The sequence below is a fragment of the Alligator mississippiensis genome, chromosome 9 (assembly GCF_030867095.1).
Source record: "Alligator mississippiensis isolate rAllMis1 chromosome 9, rAllMis1, whole genome shotgun sequence".
Classification (NCBI taxonomy): domain Eukaryota; kingdom Metazoa; phylum Chordata; order Crocodylia; family Alligatoridae; genus Alligator; species Alligator mississippiensis.
The window spans coordinates 7,512,067-7,540,010 of record NC_081832.1 but is presented as its reverse complement, the minus strand read 5'-3'; the positions used below and the strand labels follow the sequence as shown (position 1 = coordinate 7,540,010).

Below are 27,944 nucleotides of genomic sequence, written 5' to 3'. Positions count from 1 at the left end.
AGGTTCGAGTTTGAAATTGTGGGGACGGTGGTTTGCAGGTTCCTTCCAGGGATGGCCAGACCAGGGTGTGTCTGCGATGCGAGCAGTGTCTTCTGGTGTTGTCTCTCAGGGAACAGGCAAGGGAGATACAGGAGGAGGTGGTGAAGCTCTGAAGTGTCCTCTGCCATGAGGAATTCGTCGATTCAATGCTGGAGGAGATCTCTGGGACTGTGGAGGAAGAGCTGCCCGAGGCAGCGCTAGAGAAGGGAGAGGACATGGACTCCCAGGAGGGTGGAAGCTCACGACCTCTGGCAGCAAGTAAAAGTCTTCACTTCCACATGACAGTTTGTCTGGAGAACAGATATGCAGCCCTGGCAACAGAGAGGGAGGAGCACTGGTGAGACCATGTCTGGAGACCCGTGTCCAATTTTGGGCCCCCCTATTACAGAAAAGATGCGTACAAATTGGAGGGTCTCCAGTGGAGGGCAACAAAAAATGGTTCGGGGGCTGGGGCACATGACTTATGAGGACAGGCTGAGGGAACTGGGCTTATTTAGTCTACAGAAGAGAAGATTGAGGAGATTTGATAGCAGCCTTCAACTACCCGAAGGGGGGTTTGAAAGAGGATGAAGCTGGACCGTTCTCAGTGGTGGCAGATGACAGGACAAGGAGCAATAGGCTCAAGTTGCAGCCAGGAAAGTTTAAGTTAAGTATTAGGAAGAACTTTCTTACTAGGAGGGTAGTAAAACACTGGAACAGGTTATCCAGAGAGGTTGTGGACTCTCCATCCTTGGAGGTTTTTAAGACCTAGCTAGACAAAGCCTTGGCTGGGATGATCTAGCTGGGGATGGTCCTGCTTTAAGCAGGGGGTTGGACTAGATGACGTCCTGAGATCCCTTTCACCCCTAGTTTTCTATGATATGTTCCTGATTCCTGGATATAGGTCATCTGGAAGCAAAGGGATCTCATCCTTTGGAAATGCTGCAGAATATGGGGGTGAGGGAAGAAAGGGAGAAAATGGGAAGGTTTTGTGTTGCCAGGGAAGATGCTGGCAGTTATAGCAGAGGAGCGATAATGATACATACGGTACTAACAGGGACTGCCTACCCCAGAAGTATTTGCAATTCCAGGAAAGGCTTCTCCTTTGGTATTTCCCTTCTGGAATTATACAAAGTCGTGACAACACTGCGTTTTCACAGATTTACTTCAGCAGTGAAGAAAGCTAGCGCTTGTTCGAGAAGCTGCCATCACAGCAGGCGCTCAGAGTACAGGGGCATGGTGTCTGCCACTTAGGGTTCGAGTCTGCTGGGTTAGTCGAATTAGCTGCATGGATGCCACTTCATTAGCTAATCCTAGCTGTTGCCTCTAGCCTTCAGCCCTTCAACCTGGCTGTAATTAGTGATATGTTTCTATTACTTCAAAGCCTTTTCAGATTGCCAGGGGATGCCTTAGAAATAGCTCCGCTTGCTAGGGAAAAAGCTTTTTCTCTTGAGAGCTTGGAGTGGTAAAGTGTCTTAGCATTTTGTATCCATGAAAAGGTTGGTTGTCAGTCATTTGCAGTCATGGAGGGAGTGCGAGAGGGTTCACTAAGAAAAACATGGAGAAGCAATGCTCTCCAAGTAATTTTATCTCCTACCTGCAAACCCAGCTGTAAACTCTTGCGGTGACCCAAGTCCCACAATTTTAAATTATAGTAGCCCGTTGCCTATAGACTAAGTGTGGAGATGGTTGTCTAATTAGCTGCAAAGTAATCTGAGCTGAATTTAGACTAGATTTGAGTACATGCGGTGGCACCGATCACACTCTCAATACACCCTTTAGTGACCCTTGAGTTTGTAAGAATCAGTTCCCCAGCCCACCGGTACGGTGCACAACCACGAATATGGGCCTCTGTTACAGAAGAAGGCCTGATGAGAGATTTTTCTTGTTCAGAATCTCTTTCACCTCTTTGCAAGTGAACTTTGTACCTTTTGCTGGGGAGCCCAAGCTCTCAGGCTATCGTCCAGCGCTAGTTTAGAGCTCAAGGAGCAGTGTTTTAAGGCTGGGCAGAGGCACTGCTTCTGCAGTCAACAATCCTGCAGTAGCCCTATCGCACGTTGGCCAGTGTTCAGAAATGCATACAGAAAGAGGGATAATCTTGCTGCAGAAACAGGTGGCATGTGCTCCCCTAGTATCCACCCGTATATTCCACCCGTGTCTGTCTTTCACCTCTTTCATTGATTAATGCACATAATGCCAGCTCAGGAAGTTGCCATTTCAGTCGTTTTCACCATGGCAGTAGTGATCAACATACACAATACATTAAAGTCGCATTTGTTTTCTCCAAAACACCAAACCCTTGTAGCTTTTAACCTGCTTAAGGTTTTAGATGTGCTAATTATCAGTAAGAAACATTTAGCTATTTTCCCTTTTTTATGGACACAACCAGTGCTCCGTTTTACTGCCACTCAGGACAAGAACTAGTGTTTCATTGCTAATCAAGTCTCTCATCTTTGTCAGCCTGAAAGGAAACTTGCAGAGATGGTTCAGTGTGCCTACACCAGATAACCATATCCAAATCATTCACTGGTTCAGTTGCATCTCACATGCCACTCACCACACGTTTTAATGCACACACTCGGACGTGCTTAACACCTTCACCACTGCAGGCTTTCACTTTGAGAGTTTAAGGGTCTTGGAGAGCCAGCTGTGGAACATTTATTTGACTTTACTTTAGCTCTTTAACATGACTAAAAGTTACTGCAGACTTGACACACAAGTGTCATTTGTTTGTCATGTATAACCCCAGCTGGGAAAAGATGTGTCCTGACACAAATACATGTTAGTGACCATGCTAGGAATTAATCCAGTTAGTTAACAGATACCAAATTAAGACAGGGCTAAAAATGTACATGGAGTGAAGAATTGTAACCTACAGGCCTAAATCTGGGAGGTGCAGAAGGATCCTGAAACTTCCTTTTTGACAGATGCTTAGATCTGATTTCTAACAGGCCTCTCGTGCTGACGAGGACTTTTTGCCTGACAAATTATTCTGCTGATAAACTAGCAGACACCTAGCTGTACAACTCAGGTGTGCAAGGGACATTATTTGTCCCTTCATTTAAAGTACAGTATCCTTGCAGAACATTCCCCATGGAGTGGGGAACTGGTATAAGTTTATTTTCTTCCAAATAGCCATGAAAACAGTTCCAAAGGTCCAAGTGAATAGAGATCCTCTCTGAAAAAAAAAAACACAAAAAAACCCCAAAAACTTTCCAAGTATGCTCTCTCTAACCAAACAGAACATAGGGTCATGATGCTGCTTGCAAATGAACATATTCTGCTAACTGCCCTACATAATAATATGAGTGAGAGTAATACTGGATGAAACAAATTAAGCCAGAGTCGCCCGTGTCGCAGCTGCCGAATGCTGTTACAGGAAACTTTGAGCTGTACCTTCCCTTGCTAGTAGAGATACAACATATGGGGAATTGTACACTTGGAGACAGCAACCAGAGATCACCAAGGGAAAAGGATTGATTTCAAGGAGTTTTACATCAGGTCCATGGACTGTGGAGATAGACAACCACTGTTGACCTCCTCTGTGTAGCTTTCTCTTTTGACAGCTCTAAGGGGCTTTCTGAATCCAGTGGTCAAATAGAGTAGGGCTTTCACAAGGGGAGGAAAAACAGTGATTACCATGTAGCATTCCCCTTCCGAATCCTCCCACATAATTAGATAGTGGTGCTCTGTGTGTGAGAATTTCAGCCCACGCACCATCTCTCCCTCTATAATACTGTGCAATAACAGGCCCATGCCAGGAATATATGGGTTATTCAGGCAGGATGTTACAGTATGATGTGTAGATGGCAGGTGTTTAGCATTTTTATACTGCACTCACGATCTGAGCACCTTGCTCACCAGCTTCTATGGACACCGGATAACTGCAGGCACCTGGGACCCCCCAAATTCTCTGCAAAAAACATACTTTTAATTTCTCCGTGCAGTTTCTTTCCAGTCCCTCCAGTGATTTTGTTATAAGTTGACTATATATCTGGTTCCACCTCCAAGCTATGAAGAAATATATTTTATTTGGCCCAAGAAACCAGGGAGCAGCATCCACACTTGAAATGCTTCCCTCCAAGTATGCCGATCAGTATGTTTAGCCCATCAGACTCCATCTACTACACAGCTGTAGCCACGTGTTAACAAGAAGCCCAGTCAAAGCAGCCAGCACCCAGTGTTTTGATGACCAAACCACTTGGCAGAATCCAGTCACTTTCACCCATATCATTGTGCTCCTTAGCCTCTTGCTTTCAGAGAAAAGCAGCAGCTGCTCTGACCCGCTTTTTCAATAATAGGACATGTCACCCACTCACTTTTTACATGCTCTAGAATTACCTGGGGGGGGAGAAAAAAAAAAAAAAAAGAGCTCAAGTGTTGGAGCTGCCTTCTAAATTTGCACTGAGCAAGCAACTCCCACCAAGATTTACTACTATCCATAATTGTACATTGAAAACAGCACTGCAGTGCCTGTCATAGAGCAATACACAGATGACTCAAAGCCTGGCACGCATCCTCTTCACAGCTACTAATAGGAAGGATGAAAATAAGCTCCTTGTTGAATTGTGCATGATGTTCCAATAATAGAGATGCCAATTTAAGACACCGAGGCATTTCCTCCTGATGTTCTGTGCCCAGAGCCAACATGCTGTACTCGCACTTCACTTTCCTGTGTGCTCCCAATTGACTGGGTCTGTTCACATAAGTGGAGCAGATGTTCCCAAGTACCCTTTATTCTACCTGAAAATTGCTCTTATGTCACCTGTCACAACACAAAAACCAATCGATTATCATTGGTGGTGGGCAGCCTGCTGTGACTGGACTCATTTCATAGTAGCTAGGGTCAGGAGGGACCTGAACAGATCATCTAGCCTGACCCCCTGCCACAGGCAGGAATGAATGCTGGGTTCACAAGACCCCAGACAGGTGATTGTCCAACCTCCTCTTGAATTTGCCCAAGGTAGGGGCGAGGACCACTTCCCTGGGAAGTTGGTTCCAGATTTTGGCCACCCAAACTGTAAAATATTGCCTTCTGATCTCTAACCTAAACCTATTCTCCATCAGCTTATGACCATTGCTCCTTGTCACCCCAGGTGGTGCTGGGGAGGAAAAGGCTCTGCCTATTTGCTGTTGATCTCCCCTGATGAGTTTTTAGGCAGCCACCAGGTCCCCCCTCAGCATCCTCTTGCTGAGGCTGAACAGGTTCAGGTCCCTCAGTCTCTCCTCGTAGGGCCTAGTGAGAGGGCAGCAGGACAAGTGGGTGGCCCTCCTCTGAACCCTCTCTAGGCTGGCCACATCCCTTTTGAAGTGCGGCGCCCAGTACTGGACGCAGTACTCCAACTGCGGCCTGACCAAAGTCGCATAGAGGTAGAGGATCACCTCTCTGGTCCAGCTCGAGATGCACCTTTGGATGCATGACAAGGTATGGGTGGCCTTGCTGGCTGCGGTCTGGCATTGGCGGCTCATGTTCATCCTAGAGTCAATAACGACTCCGAGATCCCTTTCCGCCTCTGTGCTTTCAAGAAGGGAACTCCCCAGCCTGTATGTATACTGTGAATTCCTTCTCCCAAGGTGCAGCACCCTGCATTTGTCTACGTTGAACCCTATCCTAGTCTCATCTGCCCACTTCTGTAGTCTGTCTAAATCTATTCGCAGCCTCTCTCTCCCTTCAAGTGTGTCCACCTCGGCCCACATCTTAATGTCATCAGGAAACTTGGACAGCGTGCTTTCCACCCCCTTGTCCAAGTTGCTGATGATGTCAAACAATGTGGGCCCAAGGACTGAGCCCTGGGGTACCCCACTGCTCACATCTCGCCAGGTTGAGTACAACCTGTCCACCACTACTCTCTGGGTGCACCGCATCAGCCAATTTTTTCCCCCATCCAACTGTGCAGGCATCAATGCCATAGTCACTTAATTTATAGATGAGGATGGGGTGAGAGACAGTGTCAAAGGCCTTCTTAAAGTCTAGAAAGACTATGTCCACAGCAACACCATCATCCAAGGATTTAGTTACTTGGTCATAAAAGGCAATCAGGTTGGTCAGGCAGGACCTGCTTTTGATGATTTCTCATTTGTCAGGTCACAGCATGGCATCAGTACATTCATTTCTCAGTTTGCACTAGTGAAATTCAGAGCAAACCATGCCTCCTGGAACTTGGTGATCCTCTTACTGTTATTAACCGAGAAAGTCCTTGCGAGAGCAGCTAGTTCTGCAGGGTGTTTAAATGGAAGAATGCTTTCTTCCCAGTTACTTCAGCTGGGTGAGGAAGACCCACAACCTGAGCAAAGATGACCCACAACTACTCAGCAAACAGCCCAGATGTGCGTCCCGATATGCAGCACGGCTCCCTGTCTTCTCTTAGAAGGCAGTCCTTACCATCAGGTGAAAGCTGGGTGTGGGGACGGGGACAGGAAGGGAGGAGGAAGTGCCTGGGCATGCACACATCCTCTTCCTCCCTGTCTTCTCACAAAAAGAGAGACTTTATTGCGTTGTCCACATTTCATCACAAGCCCACTGTATTTGCCCAGCATTCACAACACTATCGCCACATGGGTTTATCTTGGACGAGATGTCACAAAAGCAAATTATAGAGGGAGCAGATGAAAACCCACTTGAAATACAAGACCTTTGGGCATGAGACAAAGCTAAACGTTCGAATCTGTAGGCTCAGAGTTCAGAATTTGTCCATCATGCGAGCCAGCTCTGCTCACTAGTGTCTTGGGAACAGAAGGCCATACCCTTTGCTGATGCAAATCAGTGCAGCTCCATTGGTCTGAAGTGAACTCTGTCACTTTGAAAAACCTGGGCTTGTCAAACCCTCTGTACACCGGCTGTTACATCACACATAACAAAGTCTTAATTAAATGTGCAATGATACTACCCAGGGTACAGATGGATGGGGCCAATGCTGCTAAAAATCTCCACTTAGGAGGAAGCAAGACATTTGTGAACCTGTTTCCCTACAGTTATAAAGTAGCAGCTCTCCTCTCTCATGCATCTCTGATCTGAGAGCAGGTTCTGGGATTAAAATATTTTATGAATCTCTGGTGTGCAGAGGATATTTACTATTTATCCCTTTTGCCCATCTGAAGCAGCATAATGATACAGATCTAGTCCTAAGCATGACTGATTCCTGTAAAAAGGGGAGACTGGCTGTCCACGTGATGCATGTATTGACTGACATGCACGAGTTCGTGCGTGTTGTTGAGCCTACCAACATGTGACCTAGCACTAGAGGAGACGGGCAATTAGCAGTTTCTCCTGCAAGCCAGATCCAATGTCTGTACTCATGAGGATGTCCTGCACGCTACCTTAGGTGGACCACAAACTGGCAGCCTTACGGTAAAGGGCAGCGATAGCTCCACCAGGTGAGCCAGCAAGGAACCTCCTACTGGCCACTCCAGTAGGAACTGTACTCATTTTCTCAGCAGGCAGCCTGCTTTTTTACATAGCTGATGCACGCACGTGGGCATTAAGAGAAACAGAGCAGACAAACAGTGTGCCCTTCTCGGTGCTTAGCATGAGCTATGTGGCAGTCACATGCATGCGAGTAGAAAGTTTCACCCAGATCCACTTGCGAGTCTCAGAACTCAGCACTGGACTTAGCTCACAGGGTAGCAAGTGCATGGGGTTACCTGCATGTGGCACATCCTGCTGCACACAACACAGGCCGCTGTGCAGGATAGTTTGTAATGGCACATGTGGGGCTAAATCTGATTTTTCTTACTGTCATGAGCAACCCCTCTGACTTCACTGGAAATGCATGTATGAGTAAGGTGCATTAGCCACAGGTGGGTGCAAACACGCACTTATGCAGTGACCCATTTGCTTCCTTTTCCTGACAAATACTCAAATCCAGATTTGGGGTCAGAAAGGAATTTTCCCTTAGAAGTCAGATGAGCAGACTCCCAGAGTCCTTGCCCTTCTCTGGAGCATGAGGCATGGCCCTTTTCTGAGGCTCCTCTGAGCATATGCCAGCAAATGTATTTTTCTGCCACTGCAGTGGGAGGGCACTGGCGGTACCCGCCTTTCTGCTTTTTATCCACGTCACACTGGAGGACATTTTCAGGCACGCTTTTATTGTGGTATATGAGGGGCTGGAGTGGATGGTTATTAGGACTCTTTGTCTGCAAAGATTTGCCTGCAAATGCAGGGGATTATGTTCAGTGGCCTGAAAGGCCCCTTTCTACCTGGCGTGCTTACTATGAAAGCTCAGGTCTGATAAATAGCGGGAAAAATGTCTGGAGTTTTCAAGGATTGATTTGGCACAAACCAAAAGGTAAAGCAAGTTCTGGGATCTCCTCAGAGCCTCCGGAAAAAAAAGAATCAAAGATCAGTCATATTAGAGGGTGAAACAGTAGTGCAACATGCCCAAATTTTGGACCCAAACATTTGGTCATTACCTTAAATTTTAATCATCATCTACAGGTGATCAGACAAGCGGGCTGCGTGTGTCCAAGTATGATTCATAGGAAAATGGCATTAGCATCTCAAACAGCACCTCAGCTATTCATATGCTACTTGAATTCAACCACATTGAAGTGTTGTGGAGCAAATTCTCTTTTCAAGTTTGCTTCTGACAACCTTCAACTTCCAAGGCTCCAAGTCAAGGAATAACTTAAATCTCTAGGCTAAGTCCTCAGCTGGCATATCTGCCATAGCCATATTAGTGGGACTATACCAGCCAAATCCTCAGCTGGAGAGAGCTGAATATATCCAGTGTTCCTGCAAGTTTAATGATAGTTGTCAGGGAAGAATGAATGGTGGGGGAATAAAAAAGCTTCAAGTTGGAAGTGGCTCATTCTGCTTGAGGAAGGATTCACAAGACTGACATCCAGAGTTTAGTTCCTTTGTGGCACATAATGGGCTCTTATGGGTGCTCACTGTGGAGACCCAAAACAGGCAGGTGCCCAGGTACAATTTATGCCAGAACAGTACAAGCCAGATGTGGCAGAGGTGCTGTACCGCCTCCAACATACGCCTCAGACCATTTCACTTATGGCTGTGACCTCCCACTCCGGCCAAAGTCACTGTGAGAGTCTAGCCTCTTCTGGGGCAGCAGAGTCCAGGAAAAACCCAAAGCAGAGAGACCTGGCCTTGCTGGGCTCAGCTTTCAGCCTTTACACTCACTAATAGGCTGTTAGCAGCAAATTACCTGACGTTATCTGGCAGGCCAGCTGCAATCAGCAGTTAGCGCCTAGCCTCAGCCAAGCACCTGGCATGATATTGGGTACTGCCAGCCTGCACTTTTCCAACTGGCCACTGGCCAAGTCCCTCACTGCAGAGCGGACCCCTGGTGCAGATGGAGCAGGGCGAGGCCGATTGAGTCACTGCACTAATTAACTTCCCACCTGACCACCACATCAGGACATCCATTCAAAAAGAAAAAGAAAAAAAAAAATCTCTAACACTCTTCCAGCCCTTAATGTTCAACAGAGCTTTTAGACAAACAGCTTTTGGCTCTTTACGCAGTGGTTTGTGGTGACAGTGTGTCCACCACCAGTCAATTTTGACCTTTTTAAAGGATTTCCATTGGTGAATGTCCACCCTGTCCTCCAAAATTACTTAGCACGAGCTCCCCCACTGCAACTCAAAGCCTGTTTTTAATCTTTAAACTGCTGGATGTTTATAAACATATGGAGGTGTTTAGCATTCCCTGCGAAGAGCCAAATCTTTGCAACCTGCTCTTCCCGAGAGGAACGTGGCCGAGAAGTCACCTCCCACGGCCAAGTGACGCTCGTCGTCTTTGCACAAAAGGGAGTTTCCAAGGCAGTGTTGCTGGGGACCATGCCAGCCTCTGTCTCAGGAAGCTCATTTTGCCCATGGAAATTAGCAGTATTTCCTTCCCCTGCTGTTGTTTTCTCCAGAACAAGCAGGGTGTTGGGGGAAGAGGGAGACAACCAGAGCGCAGTGCAAGGTGGCTCAGCTCAGCATACTAAGTAGGGATGCGGCAGTCAGCTTCCTGAGCCCCAGGTGGAAACCCCCAGGGCAGAAACACAAATGGTTTCAAGCGCATACACCTAAACTGCACCACTGAACAGAATATACCCTCTCATGGCCAGGGTATTTCACCCGAGCCCAGGTCTCAGAGCCATGTTCATCCCTTGCTTATTTCTGCTTGAACTGTTGTAAATCAGGGTAGAGGTTTTAGGCCAGCTGGGGTGGTGAAGTCCTTGGGGGGAGGCTACCACAATAGAAGATGGCTGCACCCCTTCCTTGGGAAAAAAAAAATAAAAAAGATTAAGTGGTGTTAACTAGCTGGTAGGGACTGGGGGCCAGGCTAGTTCAGCCATGGTGCGATGCAGCATCCTTCTTTGGGAAGTCCCTGGTTGTCCCCAGCTGAAGGCAGCCTGTGCTGGATCAATGGGAGTGACTCAGGGAGAAACTGGGAGCTGCCCTTTCTGAGCTGGGAAGAGCCTGCTCCAACCCAGTGTCGTGTAAAACTCCTCCAATGGAGGCTCACTTAGCCACTCTGCAATACAGAGAAAAGGGCCCAGTACTCACAGACCCAGGCTGCTCCAGAGCACAAGGAAGCCATTCTCTCCTAGTCCTCTGGCTTCTCTGAAGAAGATGTTAGAGAAACAGGAACACCCTCTTCTCCTGTCTGGGCCACACAGCTGCCTACCTTTTTCCCAATCAGAGCTAAGGTAGGGAAGCAGCTGGCACCTTTCATCTTTGCTGGCTGGCTGTGATCCCCAGGTGCATGCAATGATCACAGACGAGGCCTTTCCATCCCATTATAGAAGGGCTGAGGTACCACTGTGCCAATGCACAGCCAGGGTAGATAGGCAGATAGACCCCTGGACCTACATGCCAGCCGAGCAAGACAAGGGACAACAAATGCAAGGAAAATGTCCTTGTGTCAGGGTAACCACCAAATCAACAGTGCTGCCAGTGACAGAGGGCATTCTTCTTAATGCCCCAGCTGCTGGAGTCATGTTATTATGTGGGATTCTTAGCTGTTTGGGGTAAAGTCCATTTCCAGCCCTCACAGTTACAGAGAAAAGCTTGAAAATGGATCCCAACAACCTTTTAAAGTCTCCAAAGCAAGGCAAATAGTCCCCGGTGCCCTTTCAATCATTATTGTTGGGGGTTTGCTGCCTGGCTGTGGCGGTCACGTAGCTCCTGCTAGCTCTGCTGAGCTGAGCGTGTCATCTGGCACTGCCCTTCCCAGGCCCGTGTAAGCAGTGCTGTGGAGGATGCAGCAGAAAAGTGTGCCAGCTCCCTCCCCCCTGCACGTGCCAAACGTGAAAAGAGTTGCCATGAGGACACCATCGCTGCTGCTCTTGAGACCTCTGTCTCTGGTGTGGTTCAGTATGGCAGCGGGGCTAGCATCGTAGGCTGCCTTCTCTGCCTCATTTCAGGGCTCGGCTTGGATGGCAGGGAGGGAAATGGGCGGGTCAGGCATCCTCAGCCCCACAGAAGTAAGTGGTGTACACATCTCCCCATGTCTGGGAAGCTAGCCCCCTTACAGGTCCAGCTCTCGGGGTCACGAGGATTTCTGGAAGGGTTATCTGACAAGGGTGCTCAGTTAGATGCTTGCCTGACCCTTGGCATGAACATTTCCCCTCTGCAATTGCTGTAATGACCTGTGCCAGCTGGGAGTGTGTGCAGACCAGCCTGAAACGCTGGGCCTGGCAGGTGCCTGGGAATTCAGGTGCCACGTTTGAAAACAAACTGGTTGCAGTTGCTGATGCATAAAGAAGCCTTCCCTCTGTCCCTCTTTTCCTGCACTTGACATCTGGGGAGAAGAGGTCACAGCGCGTATATCTGAGGGGATGCCAGCCTCACAGCAAAGGATTTACCTGCCATTTCTTGCCTGCAGGATTTTTGTTTTAAAATAAGGGGTTTTACTCCAACATATACGTCAATGCACCAAACATTAATATTCATAAGTGCTCATAGCTCTGCTTCAGTCAGTCTTAGGCTTTTAATTCTCCAGGTTAACATACAGTTTCTGTGAGATAGTATAAATCTCATTTGGACAAGTTATAATTTCAAGTGGGGGGGGTGGGGGAGAAGTGTCTCAATAGCAGATCTGGTGGACCTTTGATGGGGAGATAAGCCCCAGAATAATCCGTCTTCCTTGACCTGTACAAAAGCACAATCATCTCTTTGAAACAAAACACACCTGGGGAATTGTATCGTTTCTGAGACTCATGGGAGTGGGGGTAGAGGAGTGGGGTTACATGAATTAAAAATACACGGCCAAATCCCGTGCTAGCATATATCAGCATTATACCAAAGTGCACCAGGTAAGGATGTGCCCCTCAGAGCCTAAAGGGAAATCCCGAGACTCCCTGAAATCAGAGAGACGCTGAGTGGTTGGCAGGAAAAATGACTCAAGCCAGGGCCAGGGGTCAGTCCTCAAGTATTGGTGTTCAGAGGGTCCCAGTGTTGCTGTCATTTATATAAATCAGGGGCAGCTAACTCGAAGTCATTGGAATCGCCTCACATTCATGGCACTGGTCCTGAGAACGCGGTTTTGTGCTGTCATCAATTTTAGGAAAATTAATTAAAAAAAAAAAAAAGATAAAAAGAAAGAAGCAGTACCAACGAAGGTGGCTGGGGTATATTGTGCACCCAAACCCTTAGGGTGACAAGCGAGTGATTTCTGTAGGAGGGATGACAAACCCTTGCAAGGGACCTAACACAAGAAACATGAACCCATCATTTTGGTGTCCGGTAGCGGGGATCCTGGCTTGCATTTGATAAAGCACAATTGTCTGAAACCGTTTTAGAATTCCCCCCTCGTCACAGGTCGTCAGACCTGCCCCTTTTCTGCCAGTCCTTTGTCTCGGGAATCCCACACTGAAGCATCCGTTGCAGCGGAGACAATGAAACTCCCTCATATTGCCAGAATACAGGCCAGAAATCAGCACCAACCCTTTCCTATCGCTCAGCCGGTTTCTTATTTGAAAGCTAGCAAACACAGGAGCCGTAAACACTATGTGTGGGTGTTCAATTACCTGAGATTCTCTGCAGATATTAGTGGGCGCTCTCGGGGAAGTCTCATTTATTATGCAGGATAAAATCACTATGGCACCAATCATATGATCTCAAGATTCAATCCTGAGGCAGCACTAGTGAAAGGGGAGGTGAAACTGCATAAGACAGCTTCAGACGGCATGAGGCTGAGAGCAGCACATGAACGGCAGGCAGTAGTGGATTGATTTGCCGTATCTCTGTAATCAGGAAACCACCTGCATTGTGAGGCTTTATTTCTAGGAAGGCTGAGTTTTGTCAAGATATAGTATTTGTGAGACTAAGAAAAGCTCCCATGATTTGAAAGTGGGGGCAGCAATTACTGCAGAAGACTTCTGAGAAACCCATTTGATCATCATCTTAAATACCTCCTCAAGAGTGTATTTAACTACTAGGGCATTTGGCAGACTTGGTCTGGCAGGATGAAAAGAACGTGTGTTCCTGGGAAGGATTGTATTGCGAGCAGAACAAACTAGAGGAGAACTTCATCTGCATTGCTGGCATTTGAGACGAATAAAATAGCAACAACAAAAAAATCCAGTTTTCAGGATTCCCCTTCTTCCCTGCCGGGAGAGGATTGTCTGAGAAAACCACCAGCACAAACTCAGAGCAGTGCAGACTTTTGCAAGAACAGGCATGGTACAAAACGTGATTTTGGTGTTTTTCCGCAGGCGACTGAGCCAAAGACCTGCCGTGGAGGAGCTAGAAAGAAGAAATATACTTAAACGTGAGTATTTTCTATTGTTTCGTTTTTCTTATAGTATTTTATATGGTTTTGTAGAAACCACTGAGTACATTTCTATGGAGCATTCCTTTTCTGTAGACAAATTCATACTTCCTGCTTGGTAATAAATGTCACAGCTAAAGTTTTAATTTTGTATGGGCTCTGCGTTTCTGGTCTGGTGCAGGAGTCATAATTTACACTTGGCTGAAGGCAACTTAGTGCAGAAAAAAGGACTGATTCACATAACTGTTTTCAAAGACCTGTGGTTGTGATCACTCTGCTATGGAGGTACAAGGAAGGAAGTTTAGCTCAGTTCAACAAGTGCTCAAATTAGCATGTTACAGACTATCACAGAACATGGTGCAATTAAACTCTATCTGTCCCAGCATGAAATGCACAAGTATTCTGGCAGAACAGTGATTTTCCTAGCAAGTCAGATGGCCACATCAGGCCAGATCCTTTCTAATGATAATAGAATCTGAATGTAAGCCAGGAAGAGCCACCAGGAGATAAAACAGGGGCATCAAACTCTATGTCTATTTGCCTCTGCTGCTAGGGTTCTTGGCTGAACATCTTGCAAAGCAAAGCAAAGCAAACATTTGTAACTAATAGGGGTGTGCGAAGCAGGCCCTATTCGATTTGGATTTGGCCCAAATCGGGGACAGTGATTTGATTTGTTGATTTGGATCACTGTCTCTGATTCGATTCAGCCAAATCTGAACCTGAAGATTCAATGCTGATTTTGAGAATCAGTGATTCGGCCATAGACATAGCTTTAAATGTTTTTTCTACATACCTCCAGGTAGCAGGCACGGCTCGTGATCGCTGCAATGCTGGGGTGCATGGAGTGTCCCACCGGAGTGTGGGGGGGCCCTCCACGTGCTCGGCGGTGAAGTACTGGAAGTACTTCTGGTCCACCTCCGGGTCCGCCAGGGAGTGCACTGGGGTCCCCCCCCCGTGCCTCCCTGGCTCAGCTATCAGCCACAGGGGGACCTCAGGTGCCCCCCCAGACCCAGAAGGCACCAGTTACTGACCCAGGGGGGCTTCTAGTCCACTTCTGGGTCTGCTGCTGAGCACGCTGCGGACCCCCCTATACTCCTGTGGGATGCTCCATGTACTCCAGCATCGCAGTACTCATGAGCCCCTGCTACCTAGAGGTATGCAGAAAAAACATTTAAAGTTATATTTGCATCTGAATTTCCAAATCTGTCTGAATCTCCCTGAATTGATTTGGAGGGTTCCAATCTGATTTGGAGAGATTAAAGGGTCCTCTGATTTGATTTGGATTCGGAGATTCGGCCACCACATTGGGCCGAATCTCTGCCAAATTGAATGGGGGACCGAAGATTCACACAGCCCTAGTAACTAAGCCTTTCCTGTAAGAGGAGGGTGCTCAATGGGGAGGCGGGATCAGGCATGAGCATTTAGTGAGGGATGCTCTTGCTGACGGGAAGAGGGAATGCCCCGAACACTGTTTGTGTAACAAGTAGCAGCAGATTTGGAGAGGTGAGAAGGCCTCTATTTTAAGGGAAAAGATCACGACTTCTGTTGTGATCCTGGTGCATTTGAGCAGCGGAAATGTAACACGGCAGTAGTATGTGAGGAACAGGCATCTGCTTCTGGTTGAAAACAGAACAGGCCATGTTTCTCTTTTCCTAAAGCAGGGCTTTGCTTGGCTTTTAGCTCAATTTGCTAGGAAACATTATCTGAATAATTCGCCTATTTCCATCATAATTTCATGTCACAGAGCTGGGCCTGATGCTTCAATCCAGTGGTTTTCAAACTTCCTAAAAAGTCACAGACCCTTTCCTATCACTTCTCGTGCTGTGGAGCCTCTACCCCTGAGTCCGCTGGCCACATGACCTGACACAGGGCCAGGTGACCTGGCCTGCTCTGTCATTGCCCCCAATTTCTTTGTGGACCACCCGATGACATATCGCAGAGCCCCCGGGGTCCACCAAACAGTTTGAAAACCACTGCTCCAACCTGATGAGTTCTGCAGGTATCTGACACAAGCCATTCAGCACTAAGCTGCGTCTTGCTCAATTTACACACAGGAAAATCCTTCCTGGGGAGAAATTAATTTTTCTGAATGCTTTGCATTTAGGAAGCATCTTTATAAAGTTACATATTCTCCTGGGACATTCACCATATGCTAGGAAATAGCAGCATAACCAGAGATGACAGTGATTACAGAAAACACAGATTACAAAAGCATAAGCAGAGTTTGGGAAGACTTGAATTGCTGGGTGCTTTCTCTTCCTTGTCACTTTTATCCTGCCAAGTTTATCTGCTGCTACTCCTATTGAAGTCGATGGAGCTGTTGTTTCAGTGTGAACAGAAGAGTGGGTCCATGGTCAGCTCAAGAATATTTTATGAACATACCTGTGACATGCCGAGTCGTTTCAAATTAGGCATACTGAGAGCACGCCCACACAAGCATTTATATATTTTCAAATCACAACCAACACATATACTTGTGACATATAAACAGAGCAAGCCATCTCATCTCAACCCCCCGCCCTCTGAAGAGAAAGAATGAAACTAAGGTTTCTAAGACATATGGGGCCGGATTTTCCAAAGAGCCAAGAATTTAGCTTCTCCCACTGAAAAGCTGCTCCCTTCGGTTGGGTTTCCTGAATCAGAGATAAGGTCTTCTGAAAATCTGGTCCTTATCAGTTATGTTTCCTTGTTGCTATATGTTGGATGTAGCCTTACTGTAGGTTAAGCTGACTTAAAAAAAAGTGTTGCATTCATTAATGAGCACAGAGATGGAGATGAAGCAAAAAGGAAGGTAAAGAGAGTTAAAGATAGGTCCTAAATGCCAGGTAGGCTAGACCTAGGTCTTATTTGAGTGGCTACACAGGTGGACTAAATCCATTGTCTTCAGGGCAGTTACTCCAGATCTACACTGGTTCATCTGACATCAGAGGCTGTCCTCTTCTATTTTATTTCCCTTTCCCTTTGATAAAGTGTAGCTGCTTGGCACAGAACTAACATCACCACAGGCTTGAGGGTACATGCCAGGGAAAGTTAACAGTTTGCATGGAGTCAGTTTGAGAATCGGTGAACTTTCTCCTTGATCGTGGGGGTGCCAACACTGACTTCCCATTGGTTGGACTTGATCTTGCAAAACCTTAGCCAAGGAAATACCCCGATTGAAATCGTGAGCTGGAAGAGTTTGCAGGTCTGAGTCTGAAGGCAGTAATGGGTCGTAGCTATGCATAATACTGTTGATGGCAGTAATGCTACCCCAAAGGATGTTCTAAGGATTAATTAGTTCATGTTTGTACAAGCCTTTCAAGATGCAAAGCACCATGTAATTGCTGAACAGCTGCTATTATGCTATTTTAAAAGGGAGTTCATGGGATTAGGAGAGTTATGGCTCTTATCTCCCTCATGGACATGACTCTGGGATAAAAGAAGTACTTAAAAAAAAAAAGAACACTTTCTTATAATCTCATTGATCTTTTAATTCCTGCAGCTTTAAATATAGTAAGAGTGCTAGTACAGCTCAGAACATGACAGCCAGCTACTGGGTGCTCAAACTGAAGGGAAATCCCAGAAGGTCACAGAGCTGTGCGAGCAGGATGTTGACATTCAGAGTCAAACAGGCAGCTCCTGTGGTATCAGACCGAAGCATCTCCGCTGCATGACCTGACACAGCTGATTGTTTCAGTGTCACGCATAGCTTAGAGCCCCCTAAATAACTCACGTAGTGGAGGGATGCGAACGACACTTCTGCATGGCACACTGTAATCCGGGGCCTCGCTGCATTGAGATCGATGGTGTTAAAGCCAACCATTTACTAATGAATAGACTTAAGCACAGTCGGTGTGATGGTGTTGTGAAAACCTCCCTAAATTTTCATCTGGACCATTTCCATTTGGTGATATCTCTGCTACCATTTTCTGCCTGCACGTGGGGACAGTGGACCAGGAATTCAGCTCTGCTTGCCTGACAAGTTGTGTTTCCTATTTCCACAATTGCTACAGCGCTGTCTTTCAGCACAAAGTCTGGGCTGAGTTTCTCCGAATGTGTCAGGGCAGGAATAGGCAAGGATGCATGCTGAGCATTTCAAAACTACGAGAAACACATCATCCCACCACCTCTGCGTATGTGCGTTTCCTCTTAGAAGGCCAAGCCGTCCCCATGTAAAACCCATGGTGACTGTATTCTGATGGGACATTTGATTGACAAAAAGCTTGGTTTTTCAGAGGAAATAGTTACGCACATGTCTCTGCAGAGATGCCACTGTTAATTGGCTTTAAAAAGATCCCTGTGGTTCAATTTCAGTGTCATCTAAAGAATATAAAAATAGGGGGAAAAAAGTTCATTTCTCAAGATTGCCTTTTTAGGAACTTGTCTACAGTGCTGGTCTATTCTTGCAGTCACATGAAATCATCCTTGCGATTTAACACTAAAAACGTCCATCAGAATGTGCTTCTGCTTGAGCGACAAGATATAATTGCACCGAATTACAGGGAATCGAGGGAATCACTGAATGGTTAAATAGCTTTTCTCTGGGTCCCCAGCTTTGTTCAGGTTACGGGCTTTGAGTCTTAATTTAGTAACAGATAGGACTAGAAATAGAAAATCCATTAACTTGTATCCCAAGGCAAGGGATATATTTCACACAGTGTTACAGCAACTCCAGTCTATTTTTAGATCCAGTGTGTAGGAGTTATCACGGCTTGAATGTTAATAGTCACAACACACAAAAGCAGGCTGGCTTCGGTTGGAATCGAATGTTACAAAAGAAAACCCTGGCGTATAAAGAGGCTGTATTGAATGTGGCAGAGGAAAAAAAGAACGGGTTCAAGCTAAAGGTGATGGTTGTAGCAAGGGAACCCACAAAATACGTAGCCTGAGAATTGGCTCACACAGAATGTGCTTTCCCTGAACATGTTCAGTTCAACATTTCACTATTTTACAAGATCTACATGACCGGACAGCGTTACGCTTTGTCATTAATCATTTTAAAATGCCCTCACTTTCCTGCTAAAACCAAAGAATCGGATTGGCTGCTTTACGTATATTAAAAGCTCATTGGAATTGGAGGTTAGGTCAGTGGAAAAGCTGACACGGGCACAAACGCACGTTCACCCTTGCTGCGGAGTAGTGCCGCACTCTGCCCAGACACCAGGCAGGTACACCAAGGACAGCCCTAGCAATGCAGAGGCTCTAAGGAATAGCAGCACATTTTTCTGTACTGTCATTTTTACGGCTTGGATATTTTACATGTCGCTGGTCTTCCTACATGAGGAAAGTTGTTTCTTTTTTTATATTTTCTGCAGAAAGAAACGATCAAACAGAACAGGAAGAAAGAAGGGAAATCAAGCAGAGATTGACAAGAAAGGTAAAGTCTTACAAATGTTTTTATTCACTTCTTTGAACATTAATGCAAAGCTAGGAGTGTGGAGGGGGAATACAATTTCTGAACGTTACGCCAGCCAGCTGTGGGGTGATCACTGTGGAAAAGCTCATATTTGTCCACCATGGTATCTGGTGCTCGAAATGGAAAATAACCGCAATAGATCAGGTCATTGTGGACAAATGCTGTGTTTTTAAGTGATGACGACAGTATGCGACAGCCTGATGGAAAATGTATATAAAAACCCAAAATCAGCTAATCTGTGATCATTTGCCCACATACTGCATATTTTGCAACTATATTGCCAGGCAAGCAGTTCCTGCCTTCTCGGTAGCAGTGCGAATGCGGGAGTGAGCTGACTCCCTGCTGAGCAGCAGGTGTGTTCCTGCCTGCAGGCTCTCTTTGTAGACCTTTTCATCTGAAGGCATTGGCAGGTTCTAGGTCTGATCTTGCCCCTGTTTAATTTGCAGGCATCTCTGCTGGGGTCAGTGCACGTGTACATACGCACAAAGACAAAATTTGGTAATGGGTCTGGGGACCGGAGCTCTGCCAGTAACTTTGGTAGAAGAGTCCCTATGTTGTAATTCATTGTGACAACTTTAATCTCACTCTAAGAGCAGCTTTATGAAGTTCAGTGTTCCAGCATGTTCCTGCCAAATCTGTTGTAAAGCTATTGAACAGTACCCCTCAACTGCTTTGACCCATCTTTACTGTCATAACACTAATACTGTGAAGGGTACAAGCAAATCCCTGTGGTGACAGCACAAGGAAAGTCAAGCTTACTCTGAATGCCCATCTATGTAAATGAGAGCAGATTCCGCAGCACATCCTATTTTTCCTGGGCATTACATACACGTGGATTAAAAAGAAATCTTTTCAGAAGCTGGGGTTAATAGTTGTCTTGTATGCAACAAATGTACCACCCAAATTAAGAAACAAAATGATTGCATACTTGTCTCCGTCCTACTTTGATTTGTATTGACATGTTCTTTACTCTTCCTGTGACTACAGCTCAATCAGAGACCGACAGTCGATGAACTAAGAGACAGAAAAATCTTAATTCGATTCAGCGATTATGTGGAAGTGGCAAAAGCACAGGACTATGACAGACGAGCAGATAAACCTTGGACAAGACTGTCAGCAGCAGATAAGGTATACATATAATGAAGCCAACTGCGATCCTTTTGTTCACATTGCATCGGTGGTGCACCAGGTCGTGTAAGCAATACTGTAATTAGTGGGTCTCGATACTCTGGTTAATGCTCGCTGGAGCAAGTGTGTTCCCTTCAAGTGAAACCGAGCGCTCAGTGCCCTTCCTAAACCACATTCTTGCTTCTGAAGGTAACGGGGCTGCATACAATACAGAGGAATGTGTTTCCTCTCTCTCAAAATCATTATTAGGAGTTAAACACAGAGACACATGAGATTCTTAAGGCAGGAATCGGTGGGATAGATTTAACTGAGCGCCCCGGTATATGTAGCATGCAGTGACTACCTTGACTACAGGCTGCAAAAATGCCTTTTTCATATTGTAAATGCTTTTAAAACCCTCAATGTCTCGAAAAAAGCCTGGTATGCAGAATTTTGCATAATCTCTCCTGGGCTTGCTTGTGTCCCCCAGGACTTTACTATCTCTCACTCACAAAGTTACTCAGGACAAAACAGTGATTACATTCACCCCAAGTTACTTTGTTACCTATAAATTCCCAAGAAAAGCTTGATCCACAATTACATTAGCCTTGAAAAGAGCTATTCTAACTAGAGTACTCCTGTTTGCCCCATCATATGCCTGCCACATCCTATTCTTTATATCTGATTTACAATATTAAATAACCTTGGGTTTCATGCTTAAGCAAGAAAAGGGGTGAAGAAAGGGCTTGGTTTGCATCAGGCTAGACTCGTTGCTCAATAAGGAGGCTTTAAAGTTTTGGCTCGAGATTGTCATAGGCAGGGAAAACAATTGGACTTGTTGAGATAATTACTGGATAGAGTGGCAAATGTAGGACTGGATTACTCAGTGCTTTATCCTGGAAATCAGATGTGTTTTCTTCACTCCCACACATGCTGGAGTGTTTCCCAATAAGAAAAGAAAATATATAGGAAAAGTGTAAGTGACTTTAGAGGATTCTGATAGATAGGAAGAAAAAAGTGTTTTTATTTGCTGTTTCCCCTTAGTTGAAGTGCCCTTGGCCATGTACAGTAGTGTTTGTAAAATGGGAAACATGCCTGAAGGTTGTTGAGATTTGCAGCACTTACTTTTCTGGAGAAACTCATTAAAAACACATGACATACTTGCTCTATAAGAAAACTCTTGCATAATAGGTACCTCCCTGCTCCCCACGTGATTCTGCAAAGGACGGAGCGCAGTTGGGAACTAAATGAGAATTTAAGTCAAATTCTGCCCTTCCATTTGTTCATGCAGCCTGAAGCACCCCTCAGCGGACTTTGTGCCAAACTTAAACATGGTGTGAGCGGTTGTATCTCTGTAGACATCAGTAACTCACACCAGGTCGTAGTTCAGGTTGTTAAATTCTGAATCACTGTCAATCCATAAAAAGAAATGTGATGCTGGGATTTTATCCTGGTGCCACAGTTCAAGCAATCCTTTGTCCTGCCTGATCATCTCTTATGGTTCAAGTAAATGTACAGCTAAACCTTTATTCCTGCTTCCTTGTTTACTTGATAAACATGCATTCACAGCTCAGGGGCCCAGGAAAATGTTTCATTACTTTCTCCTTGAAAATTTATTTCTTCCAATAAACCAAACCTCTGATTTGACACATGCCTGTATATTAAATCCTCACGAGCTTAGGTAACTGAATTAGAAAATTCAACATATAAGAATTTATGAGACCAACTTAATACATTCCAAGACCATCAACAGTCATCATCTGGAGAAGTGGACTGACTCCATTTCCCAGTGCTGACTGTATGTGGTTATGTACCAAAAAGGAAACTTTTGCCCTTGCTTACGACGCTGTGGCCTCCCATGCTGAAAGGGCAGCAGAATCAGGCCCAACATTTGCACGTTGTGACAACCCAGCTGCCGTCTGATTTTTACTTATAGAAATTCTCTAAATTTCAACAGGCCACTTGCTGGCTGGGTAATGTCTGTGCCTGCTCCCTAAATAAACCAGAGCCTAAGTGTTGGGAAACGAGCATTATGCTTTCAGGTTCCACCATGACTGCTTCTATAAAGGGGTTACAACGGCAGCCTAACAGTGATGCCCTTGGGGGCAGCGTGTCTTTGTCTCTGATGACAGCGACCAGTCAGCACGGAGGGAAATCACATAACTCAAATATTGGGTCTTGCTGGCTCCACTGCATATGGTCCGTTATAAACTTTGCAAGGAATTGCTGTTCTGCTCATTTTGTGTGTCCTGTTGAAGCCTATAAATAAAATTATTTGCTAATCATGTTCAATTTTAAATTCCTAGGCAGCAATTCGTAAAGAGCTAAATGAATACAAAAGTAATGAAATGGAAGTACATGCATCAAGCAAGCATTTGACAAGGTCAGTTTCCCAGTTATTTATTTTCCATTACCTACAGGAATAGTCCTTTTGAGCTCTGAATCGACAGAATACTTTGCTCCCATGTGGGTCTAATAATGCTGAGAAAGCTTTACCATGGAACACAAAGCACTTCTTCTTCAGCTTGAATACTGTTTTTAATGGTAGATTAGTGCCTGTTGAGGAGACCCCCAAACTTCCCCCAAACCCTGCTCAAAATGAATTACTTGCAACTGTGACTTAAGAGGCCATGGCTAGAGATTACACACAAGAGGTTCTGGGGTGAAAAAACAGCACATGGGTTAAGGCAGATGAATGGTTCTACTTAAACTGTGAGGCTCTAGTTTGCGCTGGAAACAGTGGGCATGTCTACACCTGTACTTACGTGCGCCTAGACTTAATATGCCTTTGCTTAAGGCACATTAACATGATTTAGGTGTGCCTCTACACGTGGATGTGCTAACGCGCATTAAGGCGCATTAAATTTAGGTGCGAATAGCTAAGTCGCGTTAGTGCATGTGCAGACGCGCTAATGTGCATTAATGCAGTGTCTATCCATTGATGCATGCTGCGTTAATGCACATTTAGCATGTCTACACATGCGCTAGTGCAGCTTAGCTATTCATGCATAAATTTGATACCTGCTTTTTGCAAGTGTCAAATTTAGGGTCACATAGCCTTAAATTGCCATTATTAAGGCACACTAAGGGCACGCACATGTAGACACGTGCCTTTAATACACCTTAAAAATGGTGATTTTAGGCTACATCTGCTTAGACGCATGTGTAGATGCACCCAGTGTTGAGCAAAAATAAGGAAATCTTTTCATTGCTAGTTGGTTTCTCTTTGGGTGCACAAACATATTCCCAAACTTTTATACATCCCATTCTTCAATCCCAGGCACCAGGCTGGATATTTGTTAAGGTTCTTGGGATATTCTAAAAATAGAATTTATGCTACGAGGCTTCTGATAAAATGATATACAGAAAATTGAGAGGTGACAAATCAGGTCTGGAAGTGATAGATATTTTATCTAATTGAAACAAACTGGGAACTTTAATTAGGCAGATTAAAATGACACATTTTGGAATCTGGCCAGAATCCCAGGGTTAAGTATTCCTCCTGCTTACGATTAATGGCACTGTACAACAAACGGTTAGGGCTTTACATCTCAGCCAGGAAAAGAAATGCCCAAGGTGGTGGGCCAGCACAGACTCAGAGGTCTGAGTGCCCCCTTCCCAGTCAGCTCGCTCTTCTACCTCAAGATGCCCCAAGTACCAGCCTGGCATAGCTGACAGGATCAGAGGATACAGACACCAACAAGCTAGCCACCAGTAGTTCAAAGCATAGGCGTCTGGTAGGAGGTGCATGGAGGCGGGGCGCATGTGCGCCTCCTGACAGGGCCGGTGCCACCCCCGATGGCCAATACTGATGCTGTTGGTAGGGCTGGTGTCCCACTCGACAGGGTCAGCGGCTTCTGTGGGTACCCTCCCCCAGTCAGGTTCAAAGTTATGTAAAACTAAGTGTGACTGTCAGTGACTGCAGTGTGGACAAGCCCCTGAACGGAACGAGCACATTAAAACAATTTTTCATTATTTTCTGCTACAACAAAGTATTTAATGTAAAACACAATGCTACAAAGATGTTTTGCTTTTTTTTTACTCTAGATTTCACAGACCATAGAGATTTTCTTCTGAGAAGAATGTCTTTACTTTTTGATACCGCCGCTGAACACACATAAGGGAATGTAAAAAGGTCTTTCCCTGAAGTTCAGTTCACGACAACCTGATGTTTATGGGAAAGAAGGACTCTGCAGGTGAAGACTCTGCAGCACTTACATACAAGAGGAGATACCAGAGGACGTACTTCACTCTTTGATGCCTAAAAAGTGACGGCCTGTGGGGTGGGAGGATCAGCTAAAAGATTGAAGTAAAACTACTTGAAGGAACCTACTGCTCTCCTTGAAACACTTGTTTTAAACTGTTTTGCAGCATATCTTGGAAAAGGAGACGTTGTGCATGTACAGGCTTTCCCATTCCAAGGCCGCTGACATAATGGACATGACACGCTGTCATTCAGTATTATGTTGACAAGACATTTGGAACTTCTCAAAATTCGTTTGTAAAACCCTTAAGTTCATGTTATACAAAATGATTTAATGTATTATAATTTCTTTCTTTTTTATATAATGTCTAACAAAAAACACAGCTGCAGCATTTTTGATTCTTGTTAATTTTGTTCTTTAATTAAATGACTACTTATTGCAGGAAATGAGCACGGTCCTTTTAAAGTTCTTTTTTCAGGGTGGTCTACTAACAGAGGTGGACTGAGCTATCTCCTGTTGCTCCTTCACCACAGAAGTCCAGAGCAGGTTATTCATTGTACTGTGGTAACTGTACACAATAAATTCTCATTCACAGGAATGGGAATTATGAATGCATGCCATATATTGAGAGGATATACAACAGAAACCATTGCTGGCTATAATGGATGCCATCAGCATCTGGACCTTTGCAGAAATGGGGTCCACAGCATAGCTAAGCACCTGCTAAAGAGTTCAGCTTAATACCCACCTAGATTTAATTTTTCAGAATCTTTATGTTTTGGTTACATATATGTAAGTCTGAGTCCTTGCACCACCACAACGGCTTGATCCAAAGATCTGCACATCTAAATACGCAATTTTAGAATGTGTTGACCTCCTTATGGAGGTCGATACCATCACTGTCTTTCAACATATTTTTGTAAGTATTAACGAACAATTTAATAGTCCGATTTTTGACAAAGAATATAGTGATTGAGGATTCATGGGTAAGGAAGTAAAAACAGCAGTCAAAGAAACACTTGTTGTCTAATTTGAGAGCAAAAAATTAATGAACTTTATTCTGTATGCCACAGAAGCTCTGTGGGTTATACACAGATTTCGAGCTGTGGTAAACATTTTGGCATGTACCATTCCACAAGGTCCATCTAGTGGAGATGACAAGCAAGCACATATTATTTTGAAGAGAACCCATGAGTGGATGTATCCCTTCCTCAGAACTTCTCTAACTAAGAGTTAACCAAAACTCTTTAGGCTACCTTGACAGCCACAACCTACGTTTCAGACTTAACTGAATGACCTCCAAACAGTTTTCCTTTTTCTAATTGGTGACGCAGCTTGGTGGGTGAGGACTTGGGTGGTATTGGACATGCCAGCCATAGAAATGTAGGTGCATTGGGAACTTGTCCCAATGTCCTTAGGTTCTGATGATCATGAAGGGTAGGCAGGAGGACCATGGAGTATCTCAGTGGCACCTAAATATTGGATTTACCTGCCGAAGGCCCTTTTTGGATTTAGTCCATGGTGGCTTTAGCCCAGTTTCCTTATGGAGAAAAAATCCCCTTCATCTCTACCAAAATCTGGCTTTTTTTTTTTAACAGCCTCAGCAGAACAGCACAGAACTGAACAGGCACGAGAACCAAACTGCCTTTTAACTTGTTTAGGTGGCTGCTCCAGGTCAGGGGCAGAGAAGTAGTTGTTTGCTGGGGATGGGAAGCAGCAAAGCTGCAAAGCCAGAGCGCAAAGGAGTGTGGGGAAATATATATTACTCCTGTGTTCTGCATTATAAGCCTCAAACTTGAGTAGATACCCCTAGTGATGACTAACTGGCATGCCAAACCACACTTTAAATAGAATAAAAAAAGAGATGCCATTTAAGAGAGATTAGCGTGACAATTATCGTGATTTAACATTTTTGAAAAAGACACTGGATATCAAAATTATGGGCACAATTAACTTGTCTGAAGAAGACCTTACTGAAAAAGTTAAAATTTATGGGCCAAATCCTTTACTGCCTATGTACTCCACTCCTTGTGGAGGTCAGTGAGTGAGATGGCTGCGTAAACAATACAGACCTTAGCCCAACCTACAGAACAGACAAATATTAGTTGCAACAATTTTAATCTGTGCACAATTTTTTATATAACACATTTTTTTAAATTAAAGCACTTGATGAATCCATTGCACACTACTACATTTAATCTAGGGGAAAAACCAGTTCTAGGGTGAACTCTTATTTTCACTCACAATGTGCAAATGATTTATAAAATCTCTAATTATACACACTTTACATTAAACACAATAACCTCAGTGTTTGGATTCTGTGGAAAGAACGTCTCCAGTCAAACCACCGCTAAGAAAAGAACACACCAGTCGCATTCATTTTTAGATGTCGCTAACAGGAACATTAACAAGAATATTCAGATATCAGAGGCTCAGTATTACAAATGCAGTCCTATCCTCTAGGGTGCTAAGCCCCCTCAACTTGTACTACTTGTGGAAGACAAAAGTACTTAATATCTTTACAGGACCAGACCCATAGTTAGCTAATTTGCATTTTTACTCAAAAGAAAGAAGAAAACTTAGCAAGAGCAAGTCAATAAATACAGTTCAGTAGCAGTTATGAGAAGAGAAGCACTTTAATTACGCTGATGTTTCTTGATGTGCTCACCAATGCAAAATTAATTGAAACTGGGCAAATTAAATAAAAAACAATTAAAAATCAATACCAATTTTAGAACTTCCCACTTAGTACAAAGCAAGGACCATAAGCTAAAACACACAATCCTGTAATAATAAATCCAGTGAAGGTTCAGCAAACACAGTGACCCAATAAAACATAGGTAGATCAGAGGAAAGGTCATTATAAAGTAATTAACCAAATAGTATAATCTCAGTGGGTGCTTGCACATGTGCCAGGATGCTGTTCTGATACAGTGTAATTACAGTGTGTCAGAACAGACTCTATTACTCAAGTCTGCTGGAGCGTGCTTCAGCCAGCCTCCGTGCCTTGTGTATTAGCATCCCTGTGCTTCAAAAAGGTGTACTATAAATCTTACCTTGAAGTCAGTTCTGCACTGGAAAGAAGCTTGCATTGTGAGGTTCCATGGTTACTGTGAGGAGTGACAATGGACAAATCAGAGATTTAGGAGTAGGCTGTACCGTGGACTATGATTATGACAATAAGGAAGTGGAATATGATAAATGAGAAGGAAGACAGAGTCAGAATTTGAATTTCAACTGGAAAATGACAAAAATAGTTTTTGAAAAAGCAACACCATCCTTTACAGAAGAGCTTTCTGGGTTGGAAGGAATACGAATTTAATCAAAGTGAATCATGTCTAACTTAAAAAATATAAATAAATAAAGGGAAGACGGTGTTTAGTCTGACAATACAGTAATAGCATAACACAATAGCAGGGGTCTAGGAATATGGTAATGAAAAAGACAGAACAAATGCTTGGGGTTAAAAAGCTATAGAGTAGTAGAAGAAGCAGAGATAAG

General features: G+C 44.7%; 1 protein-coding gene across 7 annotated transcripts in view; it reads left to right on the top strand.

Annotated features, from left to right (window-relative positions):
- PHACTR3 (phosphatase and actin regulator 3) overlaps nucleotides 1–24,889 on the top strand; it is a 162,005-nt gene extending 137,116 nt beyond the window's left edge. For all 7 annotated transcript variants that reach the window (XM_059713222.1, XM_019484478.2, XM_059713224.1 and 4 more), the window contains 5 exons: nucleotides 13,681–13,736; nucleotides 19,031–19,092; nucleotides 20,119–20,259; nucleotides 22,545–22,621; nucleotides 24,286–24,889. In XM_059713222.1, the coding sequence (XP_059569205.1) occupies nucleotides 13,681–13,736; nucleotides 19,031–19,092; nucleotides 20,119–20,259; nucleotides 22,545–22,621; nucleotides 24,286–24,301 (352 nt within the window). In that variant the 3' untranslated portion in view covers nucleotides 24,302–24,889. The remainder of the gene's footprint in view (nucleotides 1–13,680; nucleotides 13,737–19,030; nucleotides 19,093–20,118; nucleotides 20,260–22,544; nucleotides 22,622–24,285) is intronic.
- Nucleotides 24,890–27,944: the final 3,055 nt, after the last annotated feature.